We start from the raw sequence: 16817 nt of genomic DNA on the forward strand, positions 1-16817 counted from the left end.
GTATCATATTTGTTTCCTCAAAATGAAATAATTTTTATATGCTTTCACCAGGGGAACATTAAGCCCTTTCTAGCCATTAAACAAATGACTTGAAGAAGCATTTTGCTCTGCCCCTGCTGTGTAAATTGGTGTAAATGGTTATTATGCCTCTATCTTCAAGGGTGAGATGCAAACCAGGTGCCTAAAGAAATCATCCTCCAAGTCCACACATGTAGAGGTGCTGAAAACTCTGCAAACAGAATATACAGCTCAGTTGTTCTAGTGTAGATTAGCAGAGCTTCGGGCCATTGCCAGCTTGCTTTGCCCTTCTTTTGCTTTAGAGAGGTATTGGGTGGATTTGTTTTCCTGGGAATGGGCAAGTAGATGTTGATAGAAAGTCAGAAGATCGCCACAGACATTTCTGTGAACTCCAGGCATTACTTCTTGCCCCCCAACCTCCTTCATTTCTTTTGCAGAGGGAGGGGACAGATATTGTTTTGGAGATTTGTATGATTTATGATTTTTATGACTGTCTAAGAATCAGCAATACTGTCCCATGCTGCACATTGTACTGATACGGACTATGCACAGTTCTGGAAACACTTTGCTTCTGAACGTGGATCTAGAACATGGATACAGACAAAAACTACAAAACTTTGAATCTGGAATCTTTGATTTTGGATAGAGACAACATATGAATTTGCTTCCTTACCTTAGAATCAGGTATGAACACGCTCATCTCCTTGCATTTAAGTACTTTCATGAAAGTCATTGCGATCATTCACACAACTGGGTTAAGTGCAGATCTGTCGGACTGTAGCCTCAGACAGAAAGCTCCGGGGCGGGACCTGAGACCATGTCACTGAGCTTTGAAGCCAGCTGAGACTCTGGACGTGCAGAAATTCCCTGTGGGTTAGATGTGCTATGGACATGCTTTTAGAAGGTAGCTGAGAAGAAAAAGAGGGTAGTGACAGTGAAATAGCTGAGTACCACGCAGCCTGTTTTTACATGTCTTTCCATAAAGTGGCAGGTGCCAGGTATATTAGGATGCAGACTGTATTCAGAGTATCCAAAACCAGCACTTGGAAAATTCAGAAACTCAAAAGAAAGAAATTCTTGAAGCTTGTGAGGATCATTCTCAGTTACTAGCTCTTGCCAGGGGAAATTACATTTGCCTTTGGTAAGCAGACCTCATTAATCACACTGTTTCAAAGGCTTGGTTATTAAACTTCCCTTCGCTTTATAAAATAATTGCAAGGGTCATACTGTAATGTATCAGCTGGAGGAATAAGGCCATCCCTGCTTGGGGGAGCAGGTCTTCTCAGCCTGGTACAAGATGCAAGTAGCTAGGCATGTGGTATGGCCTCAAATGGTCCCAATGAAATGAGATTCATGCCCAAGTGTTTGCAAAATTAGGACCTAATGCCTGGATTCTGTAATTACTGTGGATGCTTAATAGCGCTTGTTCTGTCAAGCTGCCCCTGTTTGCAGGTCTGTGGAGCCTATAGGAGAGTGGCAAAAGTATCTAAATAACCTGCATGCAGTAACTTTGCTGCAAAGCCCAGATCTGAAAAAAATAAAAGAACCTGGAAATCTAATTGCAAATCTTTCTGAGATCCCAGTTGCTTGAATAATATATTCTTTACTGAGAACAAATGTGCACTCAAGACAGAAGGGCCTTACAGTACAGGCAGATATTCTCACCTCTGTGTGAATTATAATTTCAAAATACCTGAAGGGCTTTTGTGCTGAGGGAGGGAGAGGATTTTCTTCTTAAGTTCTCTTTTTGTGAAATCCTATTTCACCCTCCCCTAAAGATCATGGTGAGGATGGGGAAACTTTAGCAAAGCAGCTATCAAAAGACCAGGAGGTTTTTTTCTTGCTTTCTTTAAATATTGCTTTGAGTCTGAATAAAGTGTCTCTGTTTCTTTAAGTAATAGGAAAAGGTCTTTTTGATCCGTATCCTTTAGACGAGAGAAATCCCAGCTTCTCCTCTTTAGCCCAAAAGGCGATAGGGGGAGTCATCATCTTCTGGTAACTTGGTTTCAGTCTCCCACTTTGTTGTCTTCCACAAGTAAAATCAGGTCAGTCTCAGAGCTCATAGCGTGTGCTATTTAGATAATGAGAAGTCAGCACTTGGGGGCTTTGGAAGCCTTTATTTCACAAGAGCCAGCTGAAACCAAGAGCCTCTTGTTCTACAGCATAGTCCATGATTCTCAGGCACGGTTCTGAAAAGCTCAGAGACCTTTCCAGGAATGAGCAGTATCTTGCAATTAGGAGCGGAGGAATTCAGGCACCAATTTGTGCCCTCTGTGTTTCTTAGCACAAGTCAGTGATAGCTGCTGTGCGAGACTGATGTGACACCCAGGTAGCTGAGAGTGCTGCTTGGTCTCGTGTTCTTCATACAATCAGAACTCAGCACTTTTAAATTAGAAGTGACAAATCAAACAGAAGGAATGCATTTTGCAATAATCATCACAACAATGACATACCAGGGACACAGGTCACTGCAGAGCTCACTTTGCAGTGAACCCAGGCCCTTCTCAGCATCCTTCCTTTTTGGGAGAGGATGGTTTTGCACGAGCCTCATTAGAAGGTAAAGAAACAGATGTGAACAAGTGCTTGCCCACCATTGCCCGACAAAAGCCAGCGTAAATCCTAGAAAACCTGACGAGGGTCTGATTCCCCACAGTCCTGTGGTACATATAGTCATTTATGCAGGACCAGAATGGTGTCACTCTTTAATTCCCTAGGAGGCAGAGCAGGGGAAACCAAATCTTATCTGTCATGAGAGACAGTGCTGCTAGCCCATTTTACAGGCTGTGCGTTGTTGACTCTGCCAACACTGCATCCCGAAGAGCCGCCTGAAGCCTGCCTCTAAGACTAGAGCTGCTTCCATACGCAGGGCCAGCCTGAGCGTCCAACCGAACGCCCAGTCAGGGGCCGTGCTGGAGCACACCCTGCGTGCCAGATGGTTTAATGTGCTACCAGGTGGCTTTTGTAGCCGTTATTACCCCCGTGCAGGCTGTCCACAGGCTGGCAGTTAGAAAGTGCGCTTTTTGCAGAAAAGATCACCCAGGAGATTTGGGGCAAAGCGGATCTCTGACTGTCCTCAGTCCAAACTTGTTCCCTAACAGTTATATGTTGGTCTAAATGTTGACAGCATTTGTCCCATAGTGTCATAGAATTTTGGTATTTGTAGAAAACCTCTTGGAAAAGGGTTTTTGGGTAAAACAGCAAGACTTGAAGACGTTATTTTTATGTGATCAGCATAATCACTAGTGAGCTCCTCGAGATGGAGATTTCAGTATTGCTAGATGGAAGGTACATCTTGTTTATGTGGTGCAGGGTCATTCCTCGGGTGTTAGGTTGCTCTGACACTTGATGAGCATTCATGAAATAGCAATTAAGGCATGACAAATGTCTTAACAGCCCTGAATAAGAACTGGGAGTTCGGTTCCAGGATTAAAGGGAGGAAATTTGTCTTTTCTTCCCACTGCACTTGGAACAGTTCTTGGAATAGAAAAAGTAATTAATAATCTTAGAAATTATAGTCAATCTTAGAATATTGAATTAGAACAATCTTAGAAACAATCTTAGAAATTAAAGCTGAATATAGGTGGTACTAATGAAGCAATACCAAAATATATTAACTAAACGCACTTTTTTGGTCTCTTAGGAAGCAGAGATCCTGAATACAGCTATTCTCACTGGGAAAACAGTGGCTGTCCCTGTCAAAGTGATCTCTGTGGAAGATGATGGGACTGTGACTGATCTTCTGGAATCTGTGGAGTGCAGATCATCAGATGAAGATGTCATTAAGGTAGGACCATAATGCTCCATTGCACAAAGGCAGAGGCCCTGCAAAACAGTGGTGTTTTCTAACATAGCACGTTCTTTCACCTTCTTAACTGTTCTACTGCTGAAAGACAAAGGTTTATTATTGCTGCTATGTATCGGTTGGTTCAATAGAGCAATAAACCAAACAGAAAATCACACATTTTCTACCCTGCATGTCAAATATTTGGAATTGTCTGTCACTTCCCACTTTTGAAGTATTCTCAGAGTTCACTCTGCCTTTGCCTTTTGCTTTTCAGCTACATGGGCTGTGCAGGGTCAGGGCAGTTGTCAGCTGATATTCTAGAGGGAGGAGGTTATTCCTGTGAAGTTGGTTTGCCACATTGGAACAGGAGCTCTATGACTCAAAGTTCAGGTGTCTTGGTACTGACCCAGTAGTGTATTGCAAACAACATTAGCTTTAAATGTGGAATTTTCTTTGGTCATAATTGCTACTAGGCTGTCTCACAGGAAACATGTTGCCTGCCAGACTGGGAGATACTGGATAAGACACTTGACTAGTGGATTTGCTCTGTACAACAGCTCTACAGCCTCAGCTTCCTTGAAAGATAAATGGCAGGCAATAATATACTGCTACACTTGGTTTTGTCTCACAGTGTGTACTTTCCTAGGCAGTGGTGAGGAGAGAGCTTGCAGGAATGCCTTTAAGTGCCTTTTTATTACTGAAATCTTAGGGTCAGACTGGACCCTCAAGAAAATTGCTGCTTCTTGAAGGCTTTCAGCTTGTACCAATATTACTACTAAAAGCTTGTAAGAAGTCCTGCATATTCCTGCTCAGCTTGGTTAATGGTTAACACACATTAGTGGTAGTGGAAGGACACAGTCAACAGTGGTGATTGTTGGAGGAATGGTGGAAAGTATTTGAGCATGGTGACAGAAATGTTGGCTTGTCTACAGCAGCATTTATCTTTTCACAAACTTACCCGTGGTTGTCACTTCAGAAGAGGAAACGAGAGACATGGCTACAAAGAAAAGTTAAAATTGGATCTTTTTAACATAACCAGCATGTCACAAAATGATTACAAATACTACAGGCCACCCCTCCAGCTGCTGGAAATCACTGTTATCCCATTAACTTTTGTGAACTGCACCACATTGAGGACTTGGCCTTTGTGAAATTTGCCTTAGCCTACAGCTGACTGGAATGCTAAGCATTCCCCCGTTACCTTAGTTCACTTTCATTTGGATTCAAACAGCTGAGGGTGGTGGCTAGCTCCAAAGCCAAGCTCCCTGGGCCCCGTTAGCTGAAAAAGACTCTTCCTAGGGGACAGTTTTTGCCTTTATAGGCAAAGATGGGTGCAGGTACTTGGTTGTTACTGTCGTATGGGAAACTGTTGGGAGTTTGAGACGTACCTACAAGTTTAGTAACTTCATGTCACGGAGGGAGTGACAACTTGGAGCAGGGTAATTGAAGAATAGAGCTGGGTATGGGTTTAAATGATCTTTCTTGAGCTTTCTCTAAACAGATTTTTTTGTTGTTGTTGAAAAATTGCTATGTTTACACTCATTAGGCTTGTTTTAAGTAATTTCTTCATGATAATTTCTTATACACAAGATGAACCCAAGCAATTTATAAGTCCAGCATTTTTTATGTTTCCCTTTTAGAATCTACTCAGGGTTTCTCTTTATCTGAATAGCTACCATGCTGCTATTTTCTGATTAAATGTGCCTTTCTGGCTGTCTTAATAGAGACTTTTTTTTTGCTTCTATGGAGCCCTTTTGAATGTGGTATATCTGCCAAATATAGCAAACTGTGGGACTGAATTTAAGTTTAAAAACAGAAGGAAATTGTTTGTGGTCTTTGTCTTGTGTTGTGGAAGTTAATGGACTAAGTCTTCACTCACTAATTCACTCACTAACTAATTTTTTAATTTTTTTCATAGAACTGGAAAAAAGAATTTGAAAGCAAATATATAATTCATAAGATATTTTAAAAATCAGTGTTGTTTCCCTAAGTTTTCATTTATCCGATTGATTTGGCATGCTCATTGGATATTTGTGAAATGGTTTTGGCTGATATGAATCTGCAACAGTTCATAGTATACAATATGCTCAGCTCTAACCCTGGCAAAGAGGTTGAAGTGGTAGTACTGCTTAAGTGTATATCTATCATTAATTGTAAGTACATAAATATACCAATAAAGGTTTGTGTGCTTAATATTATTCAGATATATACCATTGCACAAAGATGCTAATGTTAGGCCCTGTGTCAAAACAGGAGATCACTCATCAGAGATCAAGACATTCTGGGCTTCTGCAAACATCCCACTAGAGTCCACTCCTCTGCAGTAGGGAGGCAGGTTTCAGCAGCGTTAAAATGTGTCGCCAGTTTAAACTGAGCTCTTAATTGAAAATGTGTCTCTGAGTTTTCAGTTTACCTGCTCTGTTTCAGACCAAGCCTTATTCACAGACATCTTATCTAATGAAGATAAAGATACATAATTACTGGCCAGCCTTCAGCATGCAACAGTAATTAGAGTTTCTGTTCTCTGGGCATTAGAGTAGTGAATATAAAATGGAAGAAAAAGTCTGCTTAAAATGCCCGTTGAAATACAAAGATTAAGATTACATTTCTTTGTGTCTTTACTGCTGCTGTTTTTCAATGCATCTGTCATGTAGCATGTAACAGATTGATTACGTCTTTGTGGCTTAGCTTTTATTCCTATTTTTTTTGTGTTGATTAATGATGAGTTTAAGCTCGTTTTCCCTGCAGAATGAGGATACCACATTCTTCGTTTAGTTTCAGGGGCCACATTTATTACTCACTTCTTTCATCTGGGACTTCAAAGAACTTTAAAGAGCTAGACCAAATTCTGCACTGACTTGTTTTCTGTAAAACTGCATCTGCTTGAACTTGGTTGAATGAGTCAGGATAGAATTTAGTCCATTAAAACAATATTGTTATTGACAAATGATTGTCTGAAATTATTTAGCCCACCATGACAAGGTAACCATGCCAAAAAATGGAGGCATGTTATAGACTCTGTTTCACAAATGAGGAAGCTAAGGTGAGAACTGCAAAGTGCTGTAAAGAAGTTCTGACCATTGAAGTAGATGGTAAAACTTCTACTGCCCTCATGGAAAAGAGTGATTTGTGAGCAGACTTTTTTTTGGTGAGTTGTTAATATGGATCCAATTCCCAAAATCGTTTAAATCAAGAATGAGGAGAGGAGAGAGGTAAAATCAGCATCTTTTAATCTTTCATTTTGAAAAGACATTTTCATTTCAAAATGACCATTTTTTCAAGGCTCAACAAAGCCTAAAAGTCTCCAAAGCAACACTTTCCAATGCTCTGGGTTTTCAATTTGATGAGTTAATTGAAAAGCTGCATTTTGGTTGCCCTAAAATGAGAACACCTTTAGATTCATTTTGTCTGATCAGTTAACTAAAAATTGCAATGTATTCTCAGCTCTGTCCAGAAGCCACTTGCCAGAAGTCATACAGTGAATGGTGCTAATACTGGAAGCAGCATAGAGTTTCTTTGGCCCTTTTTTATACTACACTGTCTATTTTGTAGAAGACTCCATTCCAAATCTGTGTGTTATCCAAATTACATGCTTTTCTAACTAAATACCTTTAGCTTATTTCCTTCCAGAACATCTTGTACTTTTCTTAGATCTCAGGTAAGGATGCAAACGGGAGGGCAGGCATGCTAACTTTTGTCTGTGTTACAAGCAAACTCTGGGGGCAGAAGGAGTGAAAGGAGGGTTGTTACTACTGATATCCTTTGCACAACCTAGGACCTACCACAGACCCATGGGGCTGTGTCCCCCGTGCAGGGGCTATGCAGGATGTTGCAGGGTGCCTCTTGCTCTAAATTCCCATTTCCCAAACCTCTACAACCGGGTCTGGCTGGTGGGATGATTGCCTGGCATTTGTGCTTGTCCTTGGCAAAGTCTCATCTTTCTGGCTTTGCATGAGGAGTGAAGCAGTAATGTTTTATCCCTGCTTGCTCTTTCCCAAGCGACTGTAGGGCTGCAAAGCCAGACTGCTCCAGCCACAGCTATATAGTCGGGAGTTATTGCTGCTCGGGCGAAGGGCTGGTAGTTGCTTTGTTCTGTTTGCTTTGGACTGTATTAGAGGGGAGAACAATGCACTTGGCACTTTGTAAAATATTACTGCAGACTAATAAATCTTTCAATAACACTTAGTGTGGTTTTATCAGTGGCAAAATAACTTCTTTTTATTCAAGTGACAGACTTCACAAAAACTGAAGTGTCAGAGCATTTAAAATAGCCTGGAGCAGACAACGTTTTAAAACATTAAACTTTTAACAGCTGTTTCTTTTCTTCCTTACACTGGTGCACTTCAGGGAAAAGTTGAATTCTTCTAAAATCAGTGGAGTGACAGAGTTAAAAAACAAAGGGAGAAGATGATCGAGTCCAGGATTTTATCTGCTCCTTAGTTTAGCATTGGCAGTTCCAGTGCTGCAGATTTCACAAGCATATTGCTATGGCAGGCCATTTGATATTCTTTTTACAACACATTCTTGGATGCATGTGATTACACAAGTTTCCAGTTCCATCTTTCAACTGGAAAAGAAAACACTCGCGCCTGCAGGTCAAAGGCATGGGGCCCCAAAATGAAGGTACTGCAAAGATACGCAAAAAGTTAAAACAAGAGAGTATGAAGAATCCCTATTTCCCTGTGATCCCTCAAGTTTAAGCCAAGCTAAGAGTGATTTGAGGTGCATGTTATGGCTTGATTGAGTCTAACAGCTCACCTAGTCAGAAGGCGGAAGCCAAGTATTCACCCTTTCCTGGTGCGTGCTCCAGTGAATTAGTGGAGGGAGAAGGACAGGGGGAGGAGAAAGCATCCTGCAGTGGGGGCAAAGCAAAGTGGGAGAGGGGGAAGAGTGAGGAAGAGCAAGACCCTGTTTCAGAAGCAGCGATCTGTTAAACTAGCTAACCAGAATGTGCAATATCACATTCAGGTTGTCGCATGGGTTTTGGTCACTCAGGGCTCAGAGGACCCAAAGAGAAGAAAAAAACAGATGTAATCAGCATAGTTTGTTGAATGATATCAAAGAAAATACTTTCCCATCATCAAATGGGATTTTGTCTAGATTGAATGGAATGTGGTTGTTCAGGGCTGAATTTTATAATGGAAAAATAAATCTCTGCCTTGAAGGTTCAGTGAGATCAAGTTCATGCCATGGTTTTCCACAATATAATGTGCTTTCTCTCTCCAACTGAACTGCCTTATTCCATCCCAAATAATTTTGATCTGTCTTGAGACAAACATTTGATTTAAGTCAGCAAATGGATGTTTTTATTTTCTGCAATGTCTAAACATTTCATTTTGATAGAAAATGACGAAATCATGACCTGTCATTTTAACTCAGTTTCAGTATTCCTGACATCAAAATCTTTCTGAACTTTTCACCTTAGGATGAAACAACGGTGAAAACGAAAATACTTTTTCTGATCTGCTCTAGTAATCAGGAGACAGGACAAACTCAGAAAAATGCACTATCAAAAATAAAAGTTGTGATAATGACTGTTGAGTTCAGTCCATGTGCTGTTGATGTTGGTTATAAAGGGAGCAGGAACAATTTTAATCTCTCTCTGGTATGAAGAGCAGACACGGCAAAAATGAGTTCTGAATGTAGAACCAATATAACAGTCCCACATCTCCCAGGAATCATCTGAAACTGAACTAAAGCTGTTGAAGTTACTGGATTTGTCTCTTTCATATTCTGCCAATTCATCATTCTGATGTGAAACTCGAGAAGTAACAAGGTTTTTGTGGAGTTGTTTTCCTTTTTGTAATCTTCCATACTGAAAATCCCGGTGTGATTGCTACAGTTGCTGTTGACTACAGGTTTTTTATATTTATGAAAGGCTGTAAGCTTATAAGATACAAAACTTGTCTGTAATGGAAAAGTCCAAATAATTCCTGAATTGAGACTTCCTCAGAATTCTACAGAAGATACCCAGAAATCTGTCTTTTTGTGCTTAATGGGAAAGAATATGTGTTCTTTCAGAGCCATGGATGATAATCTCTTTCTTTCTGTGGCTATTTCTGTTCCTTTATTGGGAGGAATATGTCTATATCCTTAAAACGAATGAGGCAAAATCTAAAGAATATCCAAACAGTGATGCCAAAAGGGGATCTGAGTGAGCAGATTTATAATTTGCTGAACCCAAAAGGGGCCAATGAATGTCCCTAATGCGTTAAACAATTGCTAAGGTGCAATTCTGTGACTGTTTAAAACTAATATTGAGCTGCCATCCCTGTCTTTCTGCTGGCCATGAGTGCAGCTGAGTGAAAATTAATCAAATATTTTTTTTTTTTGTGAACGAACTGTCTGCCTGCTCTGCTCCCTGACTGAGTTCATTTCAGATGCTCACGATGCTTGTGCCAGCACTGGGAAAGAAGTGACATCAGAGTGGGAATCAGTAGCTGAGGGTGAGAGGTGGCCAGGAGTGCTTCTTTCTATTGTGTATTCTCTTAAATGACATGTGAAATTATGGCTTTGCACAGGCATTCCCATGCTGTCACATAATTAGTCTGATACCACCCATCTAAAAGGCTTATCCTGGCCCTGTGCCTGTGAATCCCCCCAGTGAAGATGCTCAGGAATTATCGTAAAGATCATCTTCCAAGTGGCTCACCTATTTCTGAGTGTCAGATTTGTACAGCGAAAGATACCCATATGGGAATGTCAAAATCACCTTGCCTTTCAAAAGGGGTTAGGGGCCTTACTTTTTTTAGCTGCTTTCAAAACCCAATTCATTGTATACTCTCTCCCAGTATTGAGAAGTGCTCCATCATCTCAATGAAAAGAGATTGGTTCATCTCTAGAAAAAATGTGCCGAGGAAGTAAGGAACAGACAAAGGGAAATGATTTCTCTTCTTTCTTCCACTTCGCTAAGCCACCAGTGCATACACTGAAGCACGTGATGTTACAGTGATATAAACAAAAGCTAAATTGGGCTCAGATCATCCAATAGCACCTGTCTCCAAAACAGGAACTTGCATTAATCATTATGAGTTGTGATTCTTTCTCTTAAAAAGTTCCCTTGAGATTTAAAACTCTTTGTGTTCTTCAGTTCTAGTGACCGTCTGCCACTTTCTTTTAGAAGATGTCATATTTATAGTTCTTTGTGCCTGCTCTAAGCCATCCTCCAGATCACGACACAAAACTCTGTGTTGCTTTGATACCACACAGTAAAAAGTTACAATATGCCATATAAATGACTTTCTTCTCAGCCCAATTTAGGATTTTTCTGGACATATCAGATACAGCATAGCCACTAAATGACTTTGCTTTTGCTGATCCTTTGCAGGACTGTCCAGATACTGTATTAGCTATAAAAGCGATTGGTCTTATTAAAATAAAAATACACGTGACAAGATATTTTCAGCTGATTTAAATATGCTTAGATCCCGTGACTGTATCAGTACTATATTGATTAATATTAGCTGAAGATGAGGCTGGTGATCTGGAGTTAGTAGAGAAACTGCTGGTCAGATCTGAACTATCTTCAATATTGGCTATGGGGTACTTGGAGGACTCCTAGAGTTCTCAGGGGCAACTGAAAGAACAAGGAGCTTATTTAGGATGTACATATATGAAGGAAAAAAAAGAGTCTACAAGTGTTAGGAAGGCCAAGAGGTCAAAAGGACATAATGACCCCAGGACCTGTAATCATGTTCAGTTCGCTCTTCTTCATCTTCAATGAAGAAAAGAAGTATGCTCTAGTAGTTAAACCTGGGTTGGGTTTTTAGACATTACAGATGCTAATAAGAGCTCAGCCTGCATACAGTGTATGACTTTCGATTTTCATTTAATTTGCCTTTGCCTTAATAAGATTGGATAACCCATTGGGTGGGTTTTCAGATGCTGCACTGAAATGTGCTAGTTACAGTGTGGGCTCTGAGATATGTTTTCAGCTGTGACACCAGTGTGCTATTGTGATCTTTGGCGTGTCATTTGTTTGATCTGTCTCAGCATAGACACATACAAAAGATGTATAATGGTTCTGAATTACCTTGACAGATAAAGAGCATTAATACTAAATCCTTGAAAAACGCTTTGAGATCTTTGCATAAAATGTAATATCTAAGCATCATCATTATGATTGTTAATAATATACATAACCCTAGCTAGGACAGAGCACAGACTCTTTAGGAAGCACTCCTGTTAAATTTACCTTAATCACAGCACATAAAAATTACTGTCATGATAAAATATTAGTGGCTGAGTAAGAATTTAGAAATATTTCCAGATTTCTTATGTAACAGAGTCTGTGCAGGTCTGCTGACTGAAGATTTCTTCCCTTTTGTCCACCGTCTGGTCCATTTTGCATTACTTTCTAGGACCTCGTTGAGGCAAGCATGTAACCCTTTTTGCCTGAAGCTTAAAAGGCAAGGACAATGTACGTCAGGCCATTAGCTAAATGAATTGACTTAGGCAAGGTAAGTTTCAGACTTTCGTGGCTCATCCACTGAAATAGGTTACTTTTCAAATTATTTTTCTATTCTGTTTTGGGCAGATAATCATGCTCACTATTTACCAAACCAAGGATTGATTAATAAGGAGAGAAGAAATGGAGACACCAATCTAGAGGGTGAGCAGTTCCCTTTGGTACCATGGACAGCGATACTTGAATTTCGGAGCACAGTCAGAGCAATTCTAAATTCAGGAAGGAATCTTGCAGATCAATGTCTTGCTACAGCTGTAACGGTGAAACACCTATATCCACGGAGTAGCTTTTCATGTCTCTTTTCCCTTCCAGATATGTGCAGGAAAAAGAATCTAAAGACAATGTATGGGAGGTGATGTGTCCACCTGTGGATAGACTTCTCTCTCCAGTGCTTGGCTTTGTTAGCTGCTGTTGTTACTAACATTCAGCTCGTGATATCCAGTCCACTCATCATCTTAACTCAGCCTCATCTCTCACTCCTCCTGCGGTTCTTCTGTAGTGGCTATCCAGCTGTTCCATACTGTCTGTTGCTGCCGCTTTTGCTATTTTTCTGTGCTTGCCGCATCTTAAATATTTTTCTCTGTGTTTCTGCCCTTACTTACCCTTTGGGTTGTCAGTTTTTAGCCTTCTTATATCAGTCCCATTGCTAACCTTTTCTGAAAGCTTCGAGACAATAAAATACCTAGTGGTATCCTAATGTCTCATAAGCACCATTGGCTGCATGTCTGGATCCTGCAGTTCCTTATTTAAGATTTGCGGAAGTGCTCAACTTCAACTTAGGGAGCTAGGTAAGCTTGGGCAGAGCACATGTATCCTATGAAAGGCCAATTCATCTTTTTCCAGAGATGTTTTTGGTGTGGCATAATCAAATAAAAAATGTTGCTATCCTTAAGTAGCTTAGAATGAGTATGTTTTGTGTTGTTTCATTCTGTCAAGGGCAGTATAGTCCTGACTTGCACTCTCAGCTCTTTCCTGGTTTTCCATTGTGACTTTTGGCTACCCATTTACTTGTTCTCTTTGCAGTTACTTATAAAATTGAGGTAGTACTTCTGAAGGATTTCCAAGAGCATGAGAAGGTAAACAGTGAAACACATCTGAAAAGTGCTTTGAGTTGTCAGAATACAAGGAGCTATCTGAGTCCAGTTTGCTATCAAAAATAATTATCTGTAATAGTTCTCATACTTTACACATGCGAGAGGATCTGGTCTATTGCCTTTTCTAAGACTGTGGCATGGGTGTTGTATTTGTTTGTAGGAGACATTAGCGCTATTATTTTCCCAACATCAGCTACCCATAGAAATGCTGAACAGCTTTCCTGTTTCAGCCTTATTTTGCAGCATTGCCTTGTTTAACTGGTTATTGGATGATAAGCCTGATTTCTGAAGCTATTTAGGCATTCAAATCCAATTAATTTAATTGGGAATTAGAAACCTAAGCACCTACAAAAAACTGGCCTTAAATGCTCTTCAATTTTACTTACAAGTATAACTGTGTATTTAGAGCAGGTGGGTATTACAGAAAGCTGATATTTTATCCCAACTTATATAATCTCTTCCATAAAATAACTATTAAAATAACCTGATAATTTGCAAACAGGTAATTATTTTGCAACTGTAAAGGGTTTTTGTTTGAGTAAATTTAGGGCATGTTCTTTAGACTTCAGGATTTGAGTGCCTTCAGCAATTTCTTTTAGCATTTGTGAGCATGTGAAAAGCTGTTGTAGTGTTTGATATTTTGTGCAGACCTGGAGCTGATACCAAAATGAAACCTATGAACTGATGTTCCATCACATGCTCCATTTCATTCTACTAAAAGCCAGAGAGGGAGAAGTGAAACTTCAGTAATGAAGGAAAGTATCATTTGCCCTGGTGATGAGGCATCTAAAGGCACAATGGATGTGTACTAAACTACATTTTATGCATTGTCTGTAAGCATTAGATTAATTGCACTTGACCATCACTAAAAGAAAAAATCAGGGCCAGTCTCACAGGCGCATGTACAATTTCTGATTGGATCCCATTTCTGCCACTGAAAATCCAGAGTTAGCCCAGTGTAGTTAACGGGCTTGCTCTGCACTATATTTGATTGAAGGGAAGAGAAAGTCCAGTCCTTATTGGGAAATTTTTTTGTGTCTAAGCACAGCTCTCACCATCACTGGATGGTTTAGTTTGGCATCAGCTTAATGCTGAAAGCAAAGATCAGCCAAAGCCAATTTTAGCTGTTTCAGTACCATAGCCGTAAGTCAGCCCATGTTTCCTTGAAAGTTCTTCACACATTTTGATGAAGCTGAGCTAAGTTTCAGGCTTGTAACAAATCTTGAAAGCAACTGTTACCCTAGGGCTGAGAATTCCATCACAAGGATTTCACACAGGCCTGCAGACGGGATAAGAAACAGCCCCTCTGGCAATGCAGTTTTATGTACTATAGTAATTTTTGAAGACACCTTGACAAGTAGATTTCCAAATTCTGCCCTTTGTTCCCAGGTTAAACAATGTGTGTGTCTAATCTCATCTCCCGCTCTCTCTCCTCTAAGTAGATTCAGGTGGGCTGCGTTCATTGATATTTATTTCTTTGGAGCTCAGGCTGCTAGGAAAGCTGTACTCATCCTGTACTTTTTAGTATCGAGATCCGACAGTTATCGTCTGGTCTCCAGCAGGGCTAATTACTGATAAGAGCTTTCTTCATGGGCTGGTTGGTTGGTTTGTTGCTGTTGAGGCTCTGAGAAAACAGAGCACATAAAATGAGACGTTAAATGTCATAAAGTGTGCCCAACACAGAAAAATTGTAGAAAAGATAAACCAGAAATTACTCAGGGACATGAATGAAGATGATCCCAGAAGCACATTAGCTGGGAGAGGACTTCTTTCACTCAACAGCACAGGAAACAAATAAAGAAATAATCTGTTCTTGTGCTGGCAGAGAGGAGATCCACAGTGGAAGGGTCTTGGTCTCTTTCCCACTCAATCATCAGCAAAGGATGAGTTATCGGCTTTACACACTGTCAAGGGTAAAATGATCAGCTGTTTACAAACTTCTAGTTTAAACAATTATGTTTAATCATATACTTTTGCCAGAGGGTGGTATAATATGTCAAGACGACGTCAATCCCTTAGGGCCAGAAACTGCCCCTTATTTTACAATGGATATCCCCAGATGTGGTAATAATTAGCTTTGTCTGATCTGTCATTTAGTCTATTTTTGTTTAGTGAAAGGATCCAAGGAAGGTTTAGAAAAACAACTTGATTGTAAGGCTGAAGTTTTCAATGTGATTTAAGGTCACTGAGCTTGTATAGTCTAATGGGAGTCAAGCACACGTTGGAAAATATAACTCAAGAGATCGGTTTAAGTGCATGATGAGGATGAAATCTGAACTATCCCTGGCAAGGTCTGGCAGTAAGCAAGTGATGTCCTCCAACCCAAAAGTAGAAAAACTCTCATCCACCAGCCAGCTCTAGTAAGTAAGTATATAAAAGTCTGCTGAATTGTCAGACTTACTCAGCTATCATTACATTTTCCTTTTGAAAAGGCTTTCAATGCAAAGTCCTCTGTTCAGACCCACCTGGTAACTGCAGTGCACAGGTTGGAATTAAAAGAGGCACATTTATGTCTTCTGGAACCTAGTCCCTGTGCAGATCAGTTTGCTGCTAGCAGATTTCATGGGTGCTTCAGGGCTGCCCTACATTTTAATGAGCTAAATCATAATGAGCCTGTCACTCGGGCAGGCTTTTCTGGAGTTTGGTATGTTTTCTTTTCCAGGGAACACCCCCAACTTGGCTCTTTTGTCAGAAGCTGACACTGCAGTGACCAGTCCTGTCATCTGTAAGTGGAAAAGCCTCATGTGTTTCCCTGCTTCTTTACTGCATGACAGGACTGCAGGTGGGCCAGAGCTGGGGGACCGAGACCGACCTGAGCATATCTCTGAGGATACTCGGAGATACGCTCTGCTCATCAAAGAAGGAAAATAAGGAAAAAAACTGCTGAAAATAATCTGATTCTGCCTGCATTGGTACCATGGTAAAACAGAGGCAAACTACTGAGAGTGGTTTTGTTATAAAGATATAAACCAGTATAAAATGAATACCAGCTTCCTAGGGAATGGGGCACCACTATGATCTCCCGCTGTCTAATCGTCTGTTCCACTAAACACTTATCTAGCTAGCCTGGGGCTTTGTGGAGGTTACATCAAGTCTTTAATTTGTTAGAATCATATTTTTGCCATTCACACGAAATGTAGCCTGAAATACAGAAAAGAGCACTTTCTAATTAAACTCCCGCCTAAATCCATTATAGCTTCTGAAGTCATTGGGACAGGGAGACAAAAGAACCGTAATGATCCCAATATGTAAAAGTTTGTTTGGAGGATGGAGGTTAGAGGCCAGATATCTTGAAACCAAACATAAAGATTCTTGGTAGAAATTGAATCAGTGCATTAGTTGTCATGGATTTTCATAAAAATAAAGTAATAATGCACATTCATGTTTCAGTTCATAAATGTGAAGTGACAGCCTATGAGTTAGCCACTGAAATTATATTATAGACCCCAAAAAA

At 40.2% G+C, this 16817-nt stretch overlaps 1 protein-coding gene across 1 annotated transcript in view; it reads left to right on the forward strand.

Annotated features, from left to right (window-relative positions):
• The window catches only part of LOC104260665 (transmembrane protein 132D), a 264803-nt gene that overhangs the window by 219279 nt on the left and 28707 nt on the right, over nucleotides 1–16817 (forward strand). Inside the window, exon 5 of the mRNA XM_009816453.2 lies at nucleotides 3659–3802. Within this exon, the coding sequence (XP_009814755.1) occupies nucleotides 3659–3802 (144 nt within the window). The remainder of the gene's footprint in view (nucleotides 1–3658; nucleotides 3803–16817) is intronic.

Source organism: Gavia stellata, chromosome 21, assembly GCF_030936135.1.
Source record: "Gavia stellata isolate bGavSte3 chromosome 21, bGavSte3.hap2, whole genome shotgun sequence".
Classification (NCBI taxonomy): domain Eukaryota; kingdom Metazoa; phylum Chordata; class Aves; order Gaviiformes; family Gaviidae; genus Gavia; species Gavia stellata.